This window comes from Eptesicus fuscus, chromosome 17 (genome assembly GCF_027574615.1).
Source record: "Eptesicus fuscus isolate TK198812 chromosome 17, DD_ASM_mEF_20220401, whole genome shotgun sequence".
Classification (NCBI taxonomy): domain Eukaryota; kingdom Metazoa; phylum Chordata; class Mammalia; order Chiroptera; family Vespertilionidae; genus Eptesicus; species Eptesicus fuscus.
The window spans coordinates 37400501-37424171 of record NC_072489.1 but is presented as its reverse complement, the minus strand read 5'-3'; the positions used below and the strand labels follow the sequence as shown (position 1 = coordinate 37424171).

General features: G+C 40.6%; 2 protein-coding genes and 1 long non-coding RNA gene across 4 annotated transcripts in view; 1 reads left to right on the top strand and 2 right to left on the bottom strand.

Annotated features, from left to right (window-relative positions):
* Nucleotides 1–1443, bottom strand: part of EXOC6 (exocyst complex component 6) — a 159559-nt gene extending 158116 nt beyond the window's left edge. For both annotated transcript variants that reach the window (XM_054728794.1, XM_054728795.1), the window contains exon 1: nucleotides 1371–1443. The gene's annotated coding sequence lies outside the window, so the exon portion shown is untranslated. The remainder of the gene's footprint in view (nucleotides 1–1370) is intronic.
* A 268-nt stretch (nucleotides 1444–1711) lies between these two features.
* Nucleotides 1712–14379, top strand: LOC129152037 (uncharacterized). Its single transcript, XR_008558767.1, has 3 exons — nucleotides 1712–1811; nucleotides 12223–12407; nucleotides 13551–14379. It is a non-coding gene; the product is annotated as an uncharacterized LOC129152037 (long non-coding RNA).
* Nucleotides 14380–16822: 2443 nt separating this feature from the next.
* On the bottom strand, nucleotides 16823–17010 carry LOC114228171 (60S ribosomal protein L39-like). Its single transcript, XM_054729135.1, has one exon. The coding sequence runs from the start codon at nucleotides 17003–17005 to the stop codon at nucleotides 16850–16852; it is 156 nt and encodes a 51-aa protein (XP_054585110.1). The 5' UTR covers nucleotides 17006–17010; the 3' UTR covers nucleotides 16823–16849.
* Nucleotides 17011–23671: the final 6661 nt, after the last annotated feature.

The window sequence follows — 23671 nt, the reverse complement described above, 5'->3', positions numbered from 1 at the left end:
TAATCAATTAATCAGTGTAGTAAAAAGGAGCCAGTGTGTTTTAGAGTGGTGACTTATTTCTTCCTCCACTCATTCTTTACCTTCAAATTTGCCATTACCTACAATCACTTTTCTAGATTGGCCACCACTCAGAAATTTTGATGTTGTAAAAACACTCTATCTCACAAAACATTTTGGGGTATATTAGGTTCACAAGGCCTGACACAATCTGTCCCCTTACAAGGACATCTATCATAGACTAAAAACTGAGCAAATGACTAATGTGAATTCCTTCACTTCAAACACACTATGATAAAAAGAAAAGTTTCCATTTATATCAGGTTTTACAGGGTTATGGTTCAATAGGTGATCTGTATGCTTCCTTTTTACTTCTAAACACATGTGTTCCTTTGTTTCTCAGGAAGCAATTATCATGTAGCCATGGAAATCAACAAGTGCAAAGGAAATGTTGCAGGGGAATAGTGAAGCCAACTAACTCAACTCCACAAAAGTTGGTCACATCCTAAAGTAATTAAAATACAACCATCCAAAAGCTCTTAGATGAAGTGTAATTGGTGCTTGGTGTTTTGACAGTAACTGTATAGAATGTGAACACATTTTTAAAATTCTAAAGCATTTATAAAATGTAATATATTATCAAGACGAATGAACAAATATTTATTGAATGATTACTATGCACTAGGCCCTTTCACATACATTTTATTATCTCAAATAGCCCTATGGAATAGCTATTTTTAGTATCTGTTCTACAGATAAAAATAATAATAACTTGTCCAGACACTAGTGAAAGATAGCGCTTGAAGGACATGCTCTCTCCATCAATCAAAATTCATCTTAGAGATAAATGATATCTGGATCCTATGGCCTGAATTTCAAGAGGGACTCCACACAGAACCACCTCCCAACCAACTTTCCACATTTGTAAGATTCAACTGCTTCTCTGCTTAAATAGGCCTACAATTCATAGCCCTGAGGTAGACTTGTGATTTGGAGATTTAAGATAATCTCAATAACAGGAAAGATCAAGACTATCAATTGTTTTCTTTTATAAGTCATAAACATTACATAAGTAAAATTCTGACACAATGGACAATCTTATTATTATCTTCTTATCATAGATTTTTGTAATGTCAAAATTGTTGTAGGTTCTGTAAAAGATCCAGAAGAAATATGTAACAAGGTAAATTAACAGGAATTATGTTAAGCTTTAAGTCACAGAGAAGAGACTACAGTGGCCTTTGTTTGTCCATGTGAAAGAGTCCAGATATGGACCAGCACAGTCTAGGGCTGATGTGGCAACTCCATAAAGTCACGAGACACCAAGACTGCTTCTATATGTCTGCTTTTTAGCGAGTGGCTTCCATACATACTCAAGGTCATCTCCGGAAACAAAAACACTGCTGGAGCTCCAGCCACCAAGTCCTCAATTCAGGCAGCAAAAAGGGTGTGGACCAGCTGTGTGTTTCCCTTACTTAGTAATTATTCTGTAAGTTCCACCAAGCAACATCTTCTTTTATCTCATTGGTCAGGACTTAGTCACATGGCCAATCTATCTGTACATGAAGCTGAGAAGGATAGTCTTTATTTGGTCACAGTGTCATTTTGAATGTAGTAAGATTCCATTACTAAGGAGGAATGGAAAGAATGGGAAAGGATATAAGGGAGATTCCTACATTTGCAGCCACCAAGGTAAAGAGGCAGAGAGACAGCAGAGCCCAGACAAAAGACCAAGGTCTTCAAAATGGAATAACTGGGTTTGAATCTCAGCTTTGATATTTACCAGATACAGCAGAAGTGGGATCAGCTACAAGGTAGTTTGGATCAGGGTGGTAATAATGGAGATGATGAGAAGTGGTCATATTTTTAATATATTTTGAAAGATTTATTAATGAATTAGAATGTGAGGTGTTAAAGAGTTAGGGTGATGCCAAGATTTGTTTGTTTGTTTGAGCAATTGAAAGAATGAAGTTGCCACCAACTGAGAAGGGCAACATTATGGGAATTTCTCTGGATGAAGGTGGGCAATCAGATTCTCAGATATTTGCTTAGATATCCAAGTGGAGATATTACCTTGGAAGCTGGGTGTATGGTCTGGAACACAGGGAACTGGCACAGACTGAAGATATAAATTTAGAATATATAACATTTAAAGCCCTGAGATTGGGTGAGATTGAGGTAGTAAATATAAATGGAAAAGAGAAGAGATCCTAGGACTGAATGAATCCTAGAGCACTCCAACAGAGAGAGATCAAGGAAACTTAAAGAACCAAGCAAGAAGGATGAAAAGCAATGAGGTGGATGAAAAATCAGGAGTTCATGGGAACCAGGTAAGGGAAATATTTATAACAGAAGAGAGTGACTGTTTCAGATGCTACTGAGAGGTCAAGCAAGATGAGGACTGAAAATCAACCACTGGATTTGCTGTGGTTGCCTTGTAAGAGTAGTTTCAGTGAATAGTGGTAGTTAAAGAAAAAGAAATGAGAGAACTGGAGACAGCAAGAAGATACAACTTTTTTGAGGAATTTTGCTATAAAGGAAAGGAGAGAAACATGAGGAAGGGTAAATTGCAATGAGAAGAGGGATCAGAAGAGATTTGGGTTTGGGGAGGGGGGCGGGATTATGTTGTTGTTTTTTATGATGAGAGAATGCTTATCTGGTACTGGGAAAGAGAGGGGGAAATTCATGATGTAGTAGAGAGAGCAGGAGTACCTGCAGCACTACACTTGACTGATCGGGTGGGTGGAGATGTTGGCCTTTGTAAAGAGTGTGGAGAGTTCACCTAGAAGAACAGGAGGGAAGGCAGAGTCTATGAGCCCAGATGCTGGTAGGTGGGCAGATGTGGTTGTGGGAGCACGTGGAAGTTTTCTTCTGATGGCTTCCATTTTCTCAGTATATAGGAAGCAAAGTCTTCCAGTAGCGTGAACAAATGCATGGCCTAGGGGAATATAGTATGATTGCGGGGCAGCTTGAAGGTTCCACTAGAGATGAGTAATCAGAAATGTAAAACAAGACCAGTCAGCTTGGTAGAATGCTTTTTTGTTTTTTTTCCAGCTTAGTTCAACCATGTAAATGAAGTAGGGGAAAGTTGAGTTTAACAAAGGTTATAGTGTAGCCAAGTCAGTCAGCAAAATGAGAGAGGCACAAGGGAGGTAGGAGTATATTCAACAGCATTATTAAAAGGTTTGACCACAGATTTAAACTGAGTTAGGAAGGAAGGACATGAAAGGAGTGAGGGGCAATAAAAATATACTTGAAATCAATGGATTTTAGGTTCCAATGGAGTTAAAGGATTGTTGGACCTTGTCGACATAAGAATGTCCAAACTATAGAGAATTTTTATAAAAATGCATTTGAGCCAAACAGAGGATACACCTGGAAGCAAAACCTCAACAGACTGAGATAGATACTCCCAAGAACAACAGTTTGCAGTTTCCTTTATGTATTTTAAATTAGGAAGGGAACCTAAGAAAGATTACATGAAGGTGGGAGAAAGCCAGACAATGATTGGATTATAGGATAATTAAGATTGTGTACTCTCTTGCATGCTTTAGAATGAGGGGTTTGAAAGCAGAGCAGTTCGAAGGTATATTAACCCAGAGTCACAAAAACAATGGACAGGGCTTGCTTAAAGCAAAGATAAGACTTTTAGTAAAGAAGTTATGTTCCTGGGACATGACTACCTACCATGACCTGCCCAGTTAGGAATTCATGATCAGACAGATCCCCCTTTAGGTTACTTTCCATAGAAATCTCCCTTTTTTCATCCACAAGTTCACAGAGTATTTGTATGTCCACTAACAAAAAAGCCTGAAATTCTTAAATCTAAGCCTTGATGGTGACCAAAGATGCTAGAATTAGGGGCTTGCCCATGTGAGTTCCCCCACTCCCCCACCCCAAAGTAAACAAACCAGCCTCCTCCCTCTCAATCACTGACCTGATACAGAGAGGGTGACCTCATAATGTGGCATGATTCAATCCTGTTCCTGGATTCCAGATTTTCATAGACTTCCAGCCATTTCCTGCAAATAACAAAGTCGAGATTCCAGTGGGCTCTCTGACATGGCAGAATGCCAGGTCAGCCAAACAATCCCTCGTTTCTACAGCCTGAAGAGAATTGAACATCAGACCTCAGGCACTCTATTGTGTTAGACAATTTCCAAGGCAAGGCCACATCTGTTTTGAAAGTGGCTCATCAAAGCTGTTCCACCAGCAAAAAGATGGCGACCGGCAGGAAGGTAGGGAGAGAGAGAGTGTGAGTGAGGAACCCATAGAGAAGAGTGTAGACGTGTGTGGTGTGTGTGTGTATGAGGTAGGGTCAGTTAGACTCTGCACGCCTTCCAAGGGGCTGCCTAACCGGGCAGTCCTAGACAGCGGAGCCCCGCGCACAAAGCGGACACATCTCCGCGGCTGTTGCGGACGCGGAGACCACGCCATCTTGAGAAACAGAGCTGCCTGAGACTCGGATCCTGGCTTCTGACACAAACCAGGACCCTGCAGCCACTGGGGACAGAGAACTGCTATCACAGCTTCAGACCAACAAACAACAAGAATCCAGACGTCCCGGCAGAATTCCGTGAGTCAAAGAGCCTACCCCAACCCCGCAGGCGCGCAGACAGCGCCATTTTAACTGATAGATCCGCCTCTCGCCCAAGCCGCAGAGCTTTGCGCAGGGACTCGCTCCCCCTCAGGGAATTTGGCGCGCGCGAGAGCGCACAGGAGAGAATCAGCTCCCTGTTGGGGAAATCTGTCAGTGCGCACAGAGGGCTCCCCTTCGGAGAATTTGGGGGAATTTGGCTTGCGGGTCACAGCTCTCCCTTCAGGGAATCTTAGTGCTTGCACAGAGGGGCTTTCCCTTGGGGGAATTTGGCGCGCAGGACGGACTCCGCCCCCCTTCCGGGACTCCGGGAGAGTGCACGGAGCCAGCTCACCTTCAGGAAATCAAGAGTGTGCGCCCTAGCCGGTTTGGCTCAGTAGAGAGAGCACACACAGGTCGCAGCTCCACTTCAGGGAATTTGGCACGCCGGACACAGCTGCCTGGGATCCCTGACTCACAGCGCATTCACACTAAGAGCCAGCGACCCCAATTGTTGGTGCATGCACACATAGGGACCCTGAGTCTCAACGAGAAACCGCACAAGGCAACAGAGACTCTGACACTCTAGTCCTGGTGCAGACAAAGGGAAACTCTGACTCCTGGCACTTGCTAAGGATCTCATTTTCGGCACATACCAACAGTGTGGTGCAGACAGGGTCCCTGAATCTAAGTGTGCACACGAGACCACACGGAACACTGGGGACACTGACCCTGGGCAAGTCTGGTTCCCACCAACCAAAGGCAGCCACACGTCCTAGTGTCAGAGCACTTCAGTGAAACTCGGGTGGAGTGAAGTCCCCACAGCACACGGCCCAGGTCCACGCAAACGGAAGCTTGAGCTTTCTGGTGATAGCCAGAATGGGGAAACGAAATAACTTACAGAGGAAAGAAAATGTGGAGTCGCCAAGAAAGGAAATCAGTGAAACTGAAGCTTGCAACATGACCGAAAAGGAGTTTAGAGTAATGGTCGTGGAATTTATACATCGGATGGATGAGAAAATCAACAACTTATGCAAGAATCAGGAAGAAATGAAAAGTGATATAGCTACAATCAAAAACACCATGGAAAGTTTCAACAGTAGACTACAAGAAGCAGAGGACCGAATTAGTGAGTTAGAAGATCAGGTACAGAAACAAGCTCAATCTCAACAGCAATTGGAGAAAAAAATTAAAAAGCAGGAGGAAAGCCTAAGGGAGCTTCGGGACAACATGAAACGAAGTAACATGCGTATAATAGGGCTGCCAGAAGGACAAGAAGAGCAGCAGGGATTAGAAAATCTATTTGAAGAAATAATGACAGAAAACTTCCCGGATATGGGAAAGATAAAAGTTACGCAAGTACAGAGAGTCCCAAGCAGGATCAACCCCAAAAGACACACACCAAGACATGTCATAATTTCAATGGCAAATATAAATGATAAAGAGAGAATCTTAAAGGCGGCAAGAGAGAGACAGAGAGTTACCTACAAAGGAACACCCATCAGATTGTCAAATGATTACTCAACAGAAACACAACAAGCTAGAAGTGAATGGACGGAGGTATACAAAGTGTTGCAAAGCAAAGGACTGAATCCAAGAATACTATATCCAGCAAGACTATCAATCAAAATTGAAGGGGAAATCAGGAGCTTTGCAGATAAAAAAAGGCTTAAGGAGTTTATTACCACCAAACCAGCAATGCAAGAATTGCTAAAGGGAATACTGTAAAAAGAAGAAATAAACAGGTAAGAAGGAATATAGACACAAAAATAGATATGACCACAAACAAATACCTTTCAGTAATATCTTTAAATGTAAATGGACTAAATGCTCCAATCAAAAGATATCGAGTAGCTGAATGGATTAAAAAACACGACCCATATATATGCTGTCTACAAGAGACCCACCTCAGAACAAGAGACTCACACAGATTGAAAGTGAAGGGATGGAAAAATATCTTTCAGGCAAATGGAAATGAAAAAAAAGCTGGGGTAGCAATACTTATATCTGACAAAATAGACCTCAAAGTAAATGCCATAACAAGAGATAAAGAAGGCCACTTCATAATACTAAAGGGAGAAATCCAACAAGAAGAAATAATTCTGGTAAACATATATGCTCCCAATATAGGAGCACCCAAATACATAAAAAAACTCCTGGAAGATTTCAAGGGAGAGATTAATAGCAATACAATCATAGTAGGAGACTTTAATACCCCACTATCACCACTGGACAAATCCTCTAAACAAAAAATCAGCAAAGAAACAGCAATCCTAAATGAATCACTAGACCAGATGGAATTAATTGACATCTTTAGAACATTTCACCCCAAAGCCACAGAATATACATTCTTCTCAAGTGCACATGGGTCATTTTCAAAGATAGACCATATGCTGGGTCACAGGCAAAGTCTCTTCAAATTCAAGAAGATAGAAATTATATCAAGCGTCTTCTCAGATCACAGTGGCATTAAACTGGAAATCAACTACAATAAATACAATCCAAAGAAATCAAACACTTGGAGACTAAACAGCATGCTATTAAACCATGACTGGGTCACCAGAGAGATCAAGGAAGAAATAAAAAACATCATGGCAACAAATGACAATGAAAACACAACAATCCAAAATCTTTGGGATACAGCGAAAGCAGTCTTGAGAGGGAAGTTCATAGCTCTACAAGCCTATTGCAAAAAACAAGAATCAATGGTAATAAATTACTTAACCCTACAACTCAAAGAGCTAGAAAAAGAGCAGCAAGAAAAGCCCACTGTAACCAGAAGGAAGGAAATAACAAAGATCAGAGCGGAGATAAATGACATAGAGACCAAAGAAACAATACGAAAGATCAACAAAACCAAGAGCTGGTTCTTTGAAAGGATAAACAAGATTGATGGACCTCTAGCCAGGCTCACCAAGAAGCAAAGAGAGAGGACCCAAATAAACAAAATCAGAAATGAAAGAGGTGAAATAACAACAGACCCCGCTGAGATACAAAGGATTGTTACAAAATACTACGAACAACTCTATTCCAACAAACTGGACAACCTAGAGGAAATGGACATATTCCTAGAAAAATATAACCTTCCTAAAATCAATCAAGAAGAATCTAAAGAGCTCAATAGGCCAATAACTATGGACGAAATTGAAGCAGTCATCAAGAAGCTTCCGGCAAACAAAAGCCCGGGGCCTGATGGCTTCACAGGAGAGTTTTACCAAACATTCAAGGAAGAACTAAAACCTATCCTCCTCAGACTATTTCAAAAAATTCAAGAGGAAGGAACACTTCCAAGCTCCTTCTATGAAGCCAGCATCACCCTAATACCAAAACCAGATAAAGACAACACAATGAAAGAGAATTACAGGCCAATATCCCTCATGAACATAGATGCCAAAATCCTCAACAAAATTCTAGCAAATCGGCTCCAGCAGTACATCAGAAAGATCATACACCATGACCAAGTAGGATTTATCCCAGGAATGCAAGGATGGTATAATATCCGCAAATCAATAAACGTGATACATCACATAAACAAATTGAGAGATAAAAATCACATAGTCATATCAATTGATGCAGAAAAAGCATTTGACAAAATCCAACACCCTTTCTTGATAAAAACTCTCAACAAGGTGGGAATAGAAGGCTCATACCTCAACATAATAAAAGCTATATATGATAAACCCACAGCAAACATCATACTCAATGGACAAAAACTAAAAACATTTCCCCTAAGAACAGGAACAAGACAGGGATGCCCACTCTCACCACTCCTGTTTGACATAGTACTGGAAGTATTAGCCATTGCAATTAGACAAGAAGAAGAAATAAAAGGCATCCAAATTGGAAAAGAACAAGTAAAGCTGTCTTTATTTGCAGACGACATGATATTGTACATAAAAAATCCGAAAGACTCCGTCAAAAAACTAATAGACTTAATAAATGAATTTGGCAATGTAGCAGGATACAAAATTAACGCCAAGAAATCTATGGCCTTTCTATACACCAATAGTGAACTTACAGACAGAGAGACTAAAAAGGCAATTCCATTTACCATCGCACCAAAAAAATTAAGATACCTAGGAATAAACTTAACTAAGGAGGTAAAAGACCTATACACGGAAAACTACAGGACACTGAAAAAAGAGATAGAGGAAGACGTAAACAGATGGAAGAACATACCATGTTCATGGATTGGTAGAATCAACATCATTAAAATGTCCATACTACCCAAAGCAATCTATAGATTCAATGCACTCCCCATTAAAATACCAATGGCATATTTCACCGACCTTGAAAGAACTCTCCAAAAATTCATCTGGAATAAAAAAAGACCCCGAATAGCCACAGCAATCCTGAGAAAGAAGAATAAAGTAGGAGGGATCTCAATACCAGATTTCAAGCTGTATTACAAAGCCACTGTTCTCAAAACAGCCTGGTACTGGCACAAGAACAGACATATAGATCAGTGGAACAGAATAGAGAATCCAGATATTGACCCAAACCACTATGCTCAATTAATATTTGACAAAGGAGGCATGAACATACAATGGAGTCAAGACAGTCTCTTCAATAAATGGTGTTGGGAAAATTGGACAGATACATGCAAAAAAATGAAGCTTGATCACCAACTTACGCCATACACAAAAATAAACTCAAAATGGATACAGGACTTAAACATAAGACGGGAAACCATAAAAATACTAGAGGAATCCACAGGTAGCAAAATCTCAGACATATGCCAAAAGAAATTCTTCACTGACACTGCCCCTAGGGCAATGGAAGCTAAAGAGAAAATTAACAAATGGGACTACATCAAAATAAAAAGCTTTTTCACAGCAAAAGAAACCATTAACAAAACAACAAGAAGGCCTACTGCATGGGAGAACATATTTGCAAATGGCATCACTGATAAAGGTTTGATCTCCAACATCTACATGCAGCTTATACAACTTAATAAAAGGAAGATAAATGATCCAATAAAGAAATGGGCAACAGACCTAAATAGAAGCTTTTCAAAAGAAGACAGAAGGAAGGCCAAGAGACACATGAAAACATGCTCAACGTCACTAATTATCCGAGAGATGCAAATCAAAACAACAATGCGGTACCATCTCACACCTGTCAGAATGGCTATCATCAACAAATCAACAAACGACAAGTGTTGGCGAGGATGCGGAGAAAAAGGAACCCTCGTGCACTGCTGGTGGGAATGCAGACTGGTGCAGCCACTGTGGAGAACAGTATGGAGCTTCCTCAAAAAACTGAAAATGGAACTCCCATTTGACCCAGTAATCCCACTCCTGGGAATATATCCGAAGAAACTAGAAACACCAATCAGAAAGGATATATGCACCCCTATGTTCATAGCAGCACAATTCACCATAGCTAAGATTTGGAAACAGCCTAGGTGCCCGTCAGCAGATGACTGGATCAGAAAACTGTGGTACATCTACACAATGGAATACTATGCTGCCATAAAAAAGAAGGAATTCTCATCATTTGCAGCAACCTGGATGGAATTGGAGAACATTATGCTAAGTGAAATAAGCCAGTCAATGAAAGAAAAATACCACATGATCCCACTCATTTAGGGATAGTAAAGATCAGTATAAAGTGACGAACAAAAAGATAGATACAGAGACAGTAAAGCATCAAACAGACTTTCAAATTACAGGGGGAAAGTTAGGGAGAGGTGGGGGAGTTATGAAATCAAATGAAGGACTTGTATGCATGCATATAAGCATAAACAATGGACGCAAAACTCTGGGGGGGGAGGGCATGTGTGGGTGTGGGGTGGGGGGGGTAATGGTAAGATATGTACACATATAATACCTCAATAAAAAATATTTAAAAAAAAAAAAAAAAAAAGCTGTTCCACCAGCAGCAACAGTACTCTTTCTCAGTCCCACTCTTGTCCCTGGTGTGGAATAGAGCAATAAATCAGAACCTCTCTGATCAGACTCTTTCAACAGGAACACGCAGAATGGTGTACAAGAAAAAAATATAGTGCACAATTAAACACCTCAGGAAAACCACTCTTTCTGAGTGGAATGCCAGGGCTCACTTTATCCAGCCAGTAACTAACAAATGCACTCCCAAGTATCATCATATGATTGACTAACAACACAAAAACATCATCAAGCCCAGCTGGTGTGGCTCAGTGGTTGAGCGTCCACCAAGAGGTCACCAGTTCAATTCCTGGTCAGGGCACATAACCGGGTTGTGGGCTCGATCCCCAGTAGGGGGGTGCGGAAGGCAACCAATTGATGTTGCTGTTCCTCTCTCATCGACATTTCTATCTCTCTCTCCTCTCCCTTTTTCTCTCTCTAAAAATCACTAAAAATGTTTTTTTAATCTATTCGGAAGGGTATTTATACAAGTCATGCTGAAATCCTTCTTTCTTCTCTCTCTCTGGCACTGAAAACCCAAAGTTTCTTTTAGTATCCAAATTAATGACTGGATAGTCAGGAATTCTCAACTTCCCTTATGCAAACCTCTTATCAGGATTTTACGTAGAATTTTCAAACCTTTATCTTCATTGGGTAACATAGGCCTAGAAGAGGGAAAATGGGTAATTAATAGAATTTCTTTTTTTCTTTCAGCATCTTTTTAAAAAGACAGCAGCAATAAATATAGCACCAACTATCCAGGAGTTCTGAGTTAATGTGAGTTTACTTGGTGATAGCAAACAAAACCAGCAAGTAATGTGTTTTCCTTTCTTGAAATCTAAAAAAAAAAAAATAAAAAAAAAAAAAATGAGAGAGAGCATTTTAAAGGTTTAAAATAAGTGTCAAATACTACTCCTCTTTCCCATTTTAGTGAAGTCCTACAATACTTAAAATACATGTCACCGTTCACAAATCACAGATGTTGAACTTAGATTATAAACTAAAGATTTGCCATCAGAAAATGGAACTGGAATCAGAATGTCCCTCTTCTGTGAGTTTAAGAGAAAGCCTTAATGGTTCTTTTTAGTGTGGGGTTTGGGGCTGAGTAGTATTTAAAGCACTAAACTGTCTCTCCAGTATTTGAGAGGATTAGGTTTAGCGTTCATTGTGTTGACTGACTTTTGAAAGATTAGATAGTTTAGTTAGGCTCCTACTGACCATGTAAATGTCTCAGTGTTTATTGACTGTCTGCAGTCATTATCAAAGGCTCTGCACACCTTGTAAACAGAAATGCCATTATTTTTGTGGTACTGATAAGATTTACCGAGGATTTAATTTTTGTATGATTGACTGGCCAGTTAAAGATATTAATACATACAGGAAAACGTGATAAATGAGTATGAATTCAGTCAACAAACACCCTTTTATTTAGTTTGGAAACTACAATCTCATTTTTGCTTTGTAGGTAGTAGAAATAATATCTGTACAGTGCTCCGTTTAAAAATACTTCTCAAGTACATTTGAGTGTGTTATATACATTTCTACTAATCCTCAGTTATCTACAAAGAGATTTACTTTTTTAGAAAGATGTCTTAAATTTTTCAGGATATAGAAAGAAAATTTTCATAAAGAGTGTACTAATTTCATTGGGGAACATTATAAAGATTTATTTGTTGGGTGGTTTGAGCCTACATTTGAAAATGCTTTAATCAAAATAAAATCTGGAAAGGCATGCAACAGACATGTTGCAATTGCCCACAGGTAAAAATCTGCAGGATCAACATGATTTTGATTCTGAATTTGGTGCTCTCTACCAGGGGTTGCTATCAAGCTTTCCTCCCTGCCCTCCATTAAGACGTGTGAACGCTCAGGGAGGCCTTCCCTGAGGACCTATATGGCACGGCTTCAAGAGATGATGGCTTGACAGCATTCAGAGTTTAATGCAAGTAAGAAAGAGCCCGTGTTTCAGAAAGTATTGGGACGAGGCTAATGTTCAAGAGACAGCAGAAGGGCAGAACTGAGATTAGATGGTTTTGCCTAAGACAAGTGGAAAGGGTGGCCCACCCTTGGATTGCCTTAACGCAAAACACAAAGCCTTCACAGTGAAGCCCCAACACACCTTAACAGCCTCAGCTCCCAGCCTTGGATCCCCGCCTTCATGACCCTGGCCTTTGCTTTTGCGGTACCCTGCCTCCTCACCTCTTCCTCCTCGCCTCTTTCACTCTAAACGTCCAAAGGTCAGTTTTTCTGTGATGTCTTTACAAACTCAGAAAAGTATCTTATTTGCTCTTCTATATTCAAGGATTTCTTGTCATTTCTTTGTGAGTCCAGCTTCCCCACACCACTAAGCTCCTAGAGGGCAGGACTCAATCTTACTCTTTTTATAAGCCCTGGTCTAGCATATAATGTGTGCCTGGTAAATTTATTGGGCAGGAAGAGAAAGGGATAGATACCCCATTCTCTCTTCCGATATGAAGCCTACCCAGTTAAAAACCAACTGCTTTTTTAAGACTTCCCTGACCAATGATCTCCCACTTCTTTAAACTTCCGTAGCACCTATGTGAGAATTACACAATTGATACTTAACAGACATGTGTTGTCATCTCAGTTGTGTTTTTATATCTGTGTGCTATTTCCCCAACCACAGCCAAAGAGCCCTTTGCACCACCCACAATGCCTAGTGGTGCTCTGCATAAGGCTGTTACCTATCAAGTATTTGCTGATTAAGAAGGTGATGGGGGAGGTCTGAAAGGTAGACCAGGAAGGTGATTGTGAAGGAGGGCACATTCAGGGGAGCCCAGGCCACCACAGAAGTCAAGCAATGAGGAACAGCAGGCGGACTGCCCCCGAATCCTCAAGTGCCTGTAAGGGAGACAAAGTCAGTCCACCAGGTGTTTAACCAGGGCGAAGAGAGAGCCTGTAGTTAAGTTAATGAAAAGCCAGGGCATTACAAGTAGGAGCAAATGTTCACAATCAATTGCTGGAGTCAAACCAGGCAAAGAGGAAAAAGTCAGAACAGTGAGAAGTTATTGAGTACCAATTATGTGCTAAACCTTTGACATACATTAAAAAAAAAAATCTTTGGGCAGTGCCCTTGGCGGTCCTGGATCTGTCTCTGCTTTAACAGTGTTTGGATGGAACAGACCCCGGGACGCCCCTTCTTCCTGCCTCTGACCACCCTCCAGGGTCTTATCCAGTCACCACCTTCAGAACCACCTCCGGGACCAGCCAACACACCGGGTTTTTCTCTACCGTAACTCCTATTGCCGAACAACCAGGAGCTCCCAAACCCGTCAGAATTATTCCACCGAGGGGGAGGCTGCCGCCAACCGCAGGGCCTGCATCTGCAGGCTCCCACCTACCTCTCTCTGGGCTGCTTTTTCGAACACAAGAACACAACGATGTGGCCCTCCAGGGCAGGAGTGGGTGGAGAAGAAGCGGGAGGGCGCTAAGTGGCTCCTAAAGTTGCAATTCTCTCCAGGACGTGCTGAGCCTCCCCAAGACGAGTGGGTAAAACTCAGGATGCCATGGAGGCCGCCCTGGCCTTGGAGAGGAACCTGACCAGGCCCTTTGGGAGCTGCAGGCCCTGGTTCTACCCGCGCAGCCCCTCAGCCCGTGACTTCCGGGAGAACCACTTCCGGGGCAAGAAGGTGAAACTCATCAAGAAGATGGGCGACGCCTGGCTCACCTCCGCAGCTGGCCGGCCCCCAGCTGAGCTGGGCAAGTGTGTTTTCGAAAGGCTCACCCTCCAGCACGACTAGGAGCCTTTGGAGCCCTGAGGCCTTTGAGGGGCCCCTCTGCATTTCCCTGGTGTCTGGCTTTTACTTGAACCTTACCCTGAAACTACTAGCCATTCTTTTAACCACCCTGAAGCCCTCTCCCATGCATTGGACCAAATGAAACAATAAAGCTTTTTGCAGGAAAAAAAAAAATCTTTGATGAGCTATCATTCACATACCAAATAATTTACCCATTTAAAGTGTTTGATTCAATGTTTTTTTTTTTTTAATGCATCCACAGAGTTGTGCACAATCAGTTTTAAAATATTCTCACTCCTCCACAAAGAAATGCTGTACCTATTAGCAGTCACTGTAATTCCCCTCACACCATTACTTCTCCCACATCACCTCCAGCCCCAGGCAACCACTATCCAACTTTCTGTGTCTAGAGATTTGCCTATTCTGGATATTTCATATACATGGAATCATACAACATGTGGTCTTTTATCTTTCACTTAGCATAATGATTGCAAGTTTCATCCATGTTGTAGAGTGCATCAGAACACCATTGCTTTTAGTTGCCAAATGGTATTTTCAGTCAGTTTTGGGAATCTTGAGTATGCAGAGAGCTGGCTAGGAGATATATGAAAATTTTCAAACTTCTGAGTGTCCACACCCCTAGACCCCTATCAAGGGTCAACTGTATTCCATTATGTGAATACTAGAGGCCCAGTGCACGAATTCATGCACCAGTGGGGTCCCTCAGCCTGGCCTTCGGGATCGGGCCGAAACCAGCTCTCCAACATCCCCCAAGGGGTCCCAGATTGCAAGAGGGTGCAGGCCAGGACGAGGGACCCCATCAGAGTATGATAGGGGCTGGGGAGGGACGCAGGAGGTTGGCCAGCTGGGGAGGGACAGCAGAACGGCTCCAGGGCATGTCCAGCCCGTCTCGCTCAGTCCAGATCAGCAGGACCCCAGCAGCAAGCTAATCTACTGGTAGGAGCGTCTGCCCCCTGGTGGTCAGTACACGTCATAGCAAGCAGTTGAGTGGTCTTAGCATATCATTAGCAGATTACGCTTTGATTGGTTGAATGGACAATCAGACAACTGGACACTTAGCATATTAGGCTTTTATTATATAGGATATAACATTTTGTTTATTCATTCATCACTTGATGGACATTCCAATTGATTCTAGATATATTCTTCCCAATATTCCTGGAAGATAGGTGTTAATGTCTTTGTTTCACAGATGAGTAAACTGAGCCTTAGAAAGGTTAACTACACTGCCCTCTCATCTAAATAATGGCACTGAGATTGAACCCAGGTCTGTCTGAGTCCAAAGGCACTGAGATTGAACCCAGATCTGCCCTCTATGTTTAATCACCATCTGTTATTTGGCAAACATTGTGAATGGAGGGATGTGTAGATCATGCCAAACCAAGGACTCATGGAAATCATTGATGTTCCCACCTTTCAAGGAATTTAGCTATTAATTTTCAAATGTTATAGTTGTGTGACATAGCAGAAGGAACTTGAGCTTTGGGATTCGATCTTGAATTTCAATCTCACATAACTAGCTTTGTTATTTGGGACAGATTAACTTCTCTGAGCCTGTTCTTTACCTATGCAAAGGCAGATAAGTCTGACCTTACAGGGTTGTTATGAGGATTAAATAACCTGATGGATAATAGATAATAAGAATATGGTCACTATTATTATTATTTTATTATTACTGTTTGCAGTGGTACCAAAGCAAGTAAAATATACCCTCCACATACACACATACATTTACCCCATAGGGAAAATGTAATCTGAAGAGGTTGGTTTGGGATACATGGTAGTGGGAAATCCAAGCAGAAGTCTCCAATAGTAAGCAGGCAGAGATAACAGGCCAGAGCTCAGGTGATAGGTCAGGGCTAGAGATATAGATTTAGGGGTTATCAGCATGGTGGTGAGGGTTGAAGTTGTGACAACTATTCAGGTAGAACCAGGCAGAAAATAATGAGCCCAGTGTCTGAGCCTTGGGATGTCCACAGTTAAAAAGCCAGGAGAAGAAATAAGAACCAGTAAAGGATGTAGAATTAAGTATTTGGTGGTGTTGTGATTGTGCCAGAATAGCATTTTATTTTGAAAGCCAAATGAGAAAATATATTTAAGAAATAGATAAGATGCAGGGGAGAAAGTTGAGAAGGTTATGTTGCAGAAAAGGTTTGCAATAATGAGGACTGAGAATAGGTCATTACATGTGGCAGTCAAGAAGTCAAGGGTGATCTTAAGTGCTGGCCATCTATCCTTGCATGCATGCATTCATCCATGCACCCATTCATTCGATCAATGGCTCATTTAACATTCATTGAACACCTATAGTGCATCAGTACTGTGCTTTGGCTGAGAAACACATGGGGAAAATGCAATTCCTTGCCACACTGAGAAGGACATATTGCAGAAGGAAAGTTCAGTGTTGTTTTTCTTAAAGGTCTCACACATTTATTACTGAGCCAGCCCACTACTGCAGACAGAAAATCGACAGAGCAAAAGCATGAGTCCAATAATTTCCCAATTAAAATGCCCAACTGTCCAGACAGTAGTGATCTTTTCAATCATTGAAAGATGCAGGAAACCTGGATACCACATAAATATGCAAGCCATCTCTCATGTGTGATTCCTCATAGACCCAGTTTGGTTCTTTTCCAATGTCTCCCCTTCAAGTTGTACCTGACTTCATTACCAGTTTTCATCTGAAACCACTGGGGAATGAGCCTATTCTGCTTTTGTTTCTTGGCCAGGAACCTCTTGATCCTGAAAGTCTTGTGGGAAGACATGGTGAAGGAGATTCAAAAGCACACACCTTGATGGCAGAGAAAGAGAGAAGGAATGAAAGTTCAGTGTTTTAAGACCCATACTTTTGTCTATGAGCTGGGCCCAGGAGGAGAAACTGATGTTTCATGGGACAACTGTGATGAAAAGATAGAAAATTAGCAAATCAGGAGGAAACTGAAGGGATTGTCAAAGGCAAACCTGAATGAGAGAGGGCCTTTTTAATTTTAAAGGCGGTATTAAAAAGGGGAAAGAAAAGGCAGAAGCCTTTGGGTTAACATATTTGACACAAATATCATCTGGACACTTCTCACTGGTTTATAAGTGAGATGTTGCTACATTGAGTCTATCAATTTTTAAAGCTTGGGGTGAATTGTTTTTTTTAATATATTTCAGAGAGGAAGGGAGGGGGAGAGAGAGATAGAGACATTAATGATGAGAGATAATCATTAACCGGCTGCCTCCTGCACGCCCCCTACTGGGGATCGAGCCTGCAACCCAGGCATGTGCCCTTGACGGGAATCAAACCTGGGACCTTTTAGTCTGCAGGCAGATGCTCTATCCATTGAGCCAAACCAGCTAGGGCTTGGGGTGAATTTTTTAAAGTTGACAGCACTTTTCAAGTGTACATATTGATAATTTCTCTCCAAGAATCTGAATTTCCCCCCCTCCCAGAACTTTGAGTAAAATGGATCCTTCAAGAAAATGCAAAAAAAAAAAAAAAGAAAGAAAAAGAAAACGCACCATAGTCATCCTTTAGCTCCTTTGACCTACTAAAGAAGCTACAGGCTCCTCCCCTAGTCAGAGAAGCACATTAGGTAATGGATGCCAGGATACCTTGGCGTCACACATGTGGCCATATTTCCACATTAAAGCAAATAGATGAAGAGCAGTGAATACAAATCAATTCAGATGTTTAGATAGAAAACAAAACATAGGCATAAGTAATAAAATCAGAAATCCAAAAATCAAAAGAAGAAAATTATGACATATTGACTATTAAAGGGTAAAACAAGTTAACACTGAAAAAGTTAAATAAAAAAATTTAAGAATGAACTTTGAAAAAACTTAAAATTTAAGCAAACTTAACATAAATAAACTTGAAAAATGGAACAAACTAAAACCACAAGAATAAAAAAAGAATAGTGACAAGCTAAATTAATGATAAAACTTTTAAAAGAAGTAGGTTTTAAAAATCTAATCACAAGATTAAAGGTTATAGCCCTAGCCAGTTTGGCTCAGTGGATAGAGCATCAGCCTGTGGACTGAAGGGTCCCAGGTCAAGGACACATGCTTGGTTTGCAGGCTCGATCCCCAGTGGGGGACATGCAGGAGGTAGTCGATCAATGATTCTCTCTCGTCATTGATGTTTCTATCTGTCCCTCTCTCTTCCTCTCTGCAATCAATAAAAATATATATGAGGCAAGTCTTCAACCAAAACAACATATCTCAACAGATTCAATGTAGAAAAGAAAATTCATCCATCCTTAACTAAAGCTAGATATTAAAGAGATTTGAAAAAATATAAAATAATACCACTCTTCTCACAAAAGTATTAGTTGTTTTGGAAAATATAATTATTTTTCATGAGATATGTATGTTAGCATGTAATGCTTTTATTCTTGTTATTTTAAAATACATTGATAAATATTTTAAAATTTTAAACAAAAATAAATCAGAATCCAAGCCTTCCCACACACACCCCCCACCCCCCCCCCGACACACCCCACCCCACACACACACACACTCCTGCCACCACTACCACCACCACCACCACCACCATCACAAAGGTTTCTGGCTCAGTAGGAATGAGGTTGGGCCTAGGAGTGTTCATTCATGGTAATTCCCTCAAGTTGATTCTGATACAAGTGGTCCTCCCATACTATGGATGATATCTCTTTATAAGTCCTTCCCATCCCTAACTGGACATGGGAAAGAAGGGAAGAGAAGTACATTATTATAGGGTCAATGGAGAGAATTCCAAATGGTACTTTGGTTCCTCTGGGTAAATTTCAGGGCCAGTCTTGTAACCTCACCAAAGGCAAGTTTTTTGAGTTAATGCCTCAAAGTGTCATGGCTTCCTCACCTGTCCTTAAACCTGCCCTTCTGGCCAGTGCATTTAGCTATGTTTGAACTCAAGTTTCCTTTGGTAAAGCTTTTCCCCATTATAGTCATTTCTCAAAGGATTTATAACCTTCAAAATAAAGGTCCCTGAAACAGAACTGGAAGGATGATCGCTACCATAGGTCATTAAGAGCACTTCAGGTACATTAATGTCCTTGGCCCCTGGATTTATTGCAACATGCTCAAGCCTCTTTTCAGAAAGCGTACTCTTAGTTCCATTTATCCAGCAGGCTTTTCCAGAAAGAGATTAGAAGTAAATGATTTGAGATAGAATCAAAGAATTCCATCTTTTTAATTAGTGTGTTAAACACAGGAACACCTAATACAAATATTTGACTATGTGGTCGAGCGTTGGCTCTGAGGTCACCAGGGGAAATTTATAGGAAACTCTAAAGGCCCTCACCATAATTGTCTTGGGTTATGGCTTCTCGAATTGCTCTTCATTGCCAATAGCACTGCATTTGGACCTAAATAAAATTTGCTGAATTAGGGCACTGTTCTTGTTAAAATGTTTAATCTTCACTTTAAATGAGTTGTGGTCATTCAGGCCTCTTTGTTTCATGGAAGAGGGGGGTACCTTTTGCACAAGGTAAGCTCTTTTTACACGGCCTCACTAATTTAAAATCCTTTTTGGGTCGATGCCAGGCCTATCTGGTCAACATGGGGGAGGGGAGGAAGCAAAAACCTATTTTAAACATATTTTAGGTTAGTATAATTCTACAATGCGTAATTTACTATTAAACATAGTATGTTAATGATTTCATTAAGAACTGCAGTGGGGAAGAAGTTACTAATCGCGTACTTAAGCAGTATATGCTTGGCATGGAAATCTGCCTCACAAATGAGATTTAATAGTTCATCACAGGATGCCTTTGCACCATGGGCTCTTGCACTGCTCGAGGTGCCAGATTTGTTCCTTACCTGAAGTGAGAGGCAGCGGTGCTGTGGAGAGAGAAGCAAAGGAACTTCCACAGCCAGGACCTGGGGACCAAAAGGAGAGAGAGGGGGGGAAACCCTAGGGACCGTGTGGGGTGGAAGAGTGTATGGTCCATTTTAGAACACCTTTTCAAGGACTTTTATCTCTCTACTACCTTTAAATACTGTGTTGGGCAGAACCTTGAAATGGCTCCCTTTTATAACACTCTCCTCCCAGGCCGCCCCAACGATTACTGCCCCCACTGACAGTACACGGAAGTCCTTACTTCATCTTTGCATCTCCGGGGCCTAAACCAGTGCTTTGTACTCGGTAGATAGTCATTAAATGTTTGTTGAATGAATGAATAGATGGATAAAGAGATAGAAAAATCATCAGTTTAACACATCTTTTAAAGTATGGGTCTCCTTATGAAGGTTAGAGGACACTTGGTAATTGTCATTAATGTGTATGGATTAAATATTAAATTAATTAATTTAATCCCTCGGGAGGATTACAGTGATGAAGAATGTTGGAACATGGGGCACTAGCGGGGAAGAGAGGAGAAGGCAGGCCTGGGTCAGGACATCGGAGAGCAGCCAGAAGCAATGTGAGGGCTTTGAGGACCTGGAGGACAGAGGTCAGGATGTGAAGAATCCCAGTGAATTTTCTAAAATGGAATCACACTGTTGTTCTGACTGGAGACTTTACCTATTCTGGCCTTTAATTATTTTGTTTCTATTCATTCTCTATCCCAGTTCCAAAACCCTGAAAAATTGAGGTATCCTCTAGCAAAGAAATACTTGCAATAACTTATTTTGAACATCTGAGGGAAATGGTGTAGCTTTAACAGTGGGCTTGGGGAAGTCAGAGGGCATTGGCAGTGGCCCTCAATCATACAGTTTGAACAACTTGTTTAATTTCTCAATCTCTACAGACTTGTCATCCTCCTCTCTGAAAATGATGCTATTTTCACCATCAAAGAGAGGCCACTATATCCATTGTTGTTCTAATAACAACAATAGTAAATTAGGAAGAGCCTATCCATTGATGAAGAAATGGTTAAATAAATTACAGACTACTATGCAACAGTTTAAAAGAAGGAGGTTGATAAATCTACCAACATGAAGAGTTCTCAAAGCCATTTTGCTAAATGAGAAAAGCAAATTGGGAAACAACACATGTGCTATTTCACCAATTTTTTTAAAACAATCATGTCAATAAAATATCTCTGAATTGCCCTAACCGGTTTGACTCAGTGGCTAGAGCATCAGCCTGGGGACTCAAGGGTCCCAGGTTCGATTCCAGTCAAGGGCATGTACCTTGGTTGTGGGCACATACCCAGTAGGGAGTGTGCAGGAAGCAGCTGATCGAAGTTTCTAATTCTCTATCCCTCTCCCTTCCTCTCTGTGGAAAATCAATAAAATATATATTTTTTAAAATCTCTGAATGTATGCATGTATGTAAACGCATACAAATATATCTAGAAGCATGACACTGCTAACAATAGCTGCTCCACAGGGGGATTAGGACCAGTCAGAGGCCATTGGATCAAACATGATTTTTGCTTTATATGTATCAGTGCTGGGGACTAAATAAATAAATAAATAAGTTAAGAAATAAATAAATAATCAAATTATGGCCTTTCCTCTGGAAAAGCAAAAAAGGGGGTATTCACCACTCACCCATTCACATTCTGATGGGCCTCTCATACTTGTGGCCTCCTGGGTCATTTATCTCCAAAAGCTAGAACCAGTGTACTTGTACTTCACATAGTCGGATATGTCTATTGTCCAATAAGGTTGCTCCATGGGGCTACTGAACCCTTGAAAGGTGGCTAATCCAAACTGAAATAGTCTGTAAGTCTAACAGCAGAATTCAAAGACTTCATATAAAAAAAAAGTAAAATAGCTCATTAATAATTTTGTATACTACTTACATGTTGAAATTATATATTAAATAAAATATATTATTTAAATTGTTCCTTTTGCTTTTAAAAATGTGACTACTAGAAGATTTTAAATCATATTAGGTGTCTCACATTACATTTCTATTGGGCAGTGCTGGTCTAGGTGATGAAAATTTTAAACATGCCAATTACCTGAATACTCTACTTAATTTAAACAGTAAACACATTTTTTCTATATAAGGAAATTTAGATAATTGCTTGAACAACTTTGGATCCATTTGACTTATAGTAAAAAATCATTCTGAGTAGATATCTCTAGGACTTCATACTGAGCTTCAGTTTCTCTGTCTGTAATATCACCCACCTTGTAGGATTATAGTGAGGATTAAAAGGGATCACCTATTACATGTGGACTCTAATGAACAAAATAAACTGATAAACAAAATAAATCCAGCGACATGGAAGCATGAAACAGACTGATGAATCTCAGAAGAAAGTTGGGGGGGCGGTGGGGGACTGAGGGTAGGAAGAGATTAATCAAAGAACTTATATACATATATGCATAACCCATGGACACAGACAACTGTTGTGAAGTCTGAGGGTTGGAGGGTGAAGGAGGTCAATGGGGGAGGGGGGAGGGAATATCTGTAATACTTTCAATAATAAAGATAATTTTTTAAGGGGATGGATCGCCTCTTTAATTAAGGTCCTTAGTCTGGAACTGTTTAAATGTGAAGTCGTCTTTGGGCTGGAGGCCTAAACCAAGTTATCCTTTTACTCTTCCCAGCCATTCAATGACCCTAGTAAGTCCCAATAAATCTTCGTGCCTTCCTCCTCCTTCCTCAATTCAGTACTAAAAAGGCACTCATTCAACTATCGATTGCTCCGCACAGATTTTTTTTTTAATGATTTTTTTCCAAGTTAACTCCACTTAATATATTATCTATTTCAGTTTCTTTTTTTCCTTCTGGATTTGTTCAAGCCTTTTCATCATATTCTTTCCCAAAGCTCCTCATTCCCCCAAGCAACCTCCCCCAGGTGCCCACCTCCTCCCCTTTGCCCTCCCATTGTGTTCCCTGCAAATACAGACTTCCTAGGAAACCATTTAATCTAGTTTTAGTGATTTGGACACAGCTGTTTAGTTGAATCAACCATTTCCTTATATGTTCTCATTTCACTTTCAAGTTCCATTTTCTTGGCTATTTGATTCTTGGAGTACAGATCACTTTTTCCAGAACCTAGGTGAACATAATTTTAGCATATATCGTAGCATTGAAGCATTTCCCCCAGTCCTTTAAGCTCAACTACTTGTATGATAATATTAAAGTAGTTGAGCTTTAAACTACACATTTAAGATCTGTTCAATTTCCTGCAGGCAAATTAGGCTTCAGTTTTGTTGTGTTTTTAAGTAATTGAGCCAGACATTTTTCTTTCTCTAAAGAAAACAAAAGTTTCCCACTGGCCCTCAGTTGATAGTCCTAACAGAAGACCTTAATAGACAAAAAGAGTAACAATAGTTAAAGTCCTTCTTATAAGCCAAGCACTGTTCCATGCATTTGACACTTAATGTTTTTCACAATGATTCCTCAGCCTGCTCAAGAGAAAACTGCTAGGTAAAAGTAGCAGTTCATTACCTTGCCTTCTATTTGTTCTTTTTCTGTTGTGTACCCAGGAAAACCTCTGGTCCCAGATTTCACAATCCCTGGTTTTGAATATTCACACCCA

What these genes read in the sequence shown, in the direction of transcription:
- LOC114228171 (XM_054729135.1), bottom strand. Translation starts at nt 17,005, where the DNA reads ATGTCTTCCCACAAGACTTTCAGGATCAAGAGGTTCCTGGCCAAGAAA.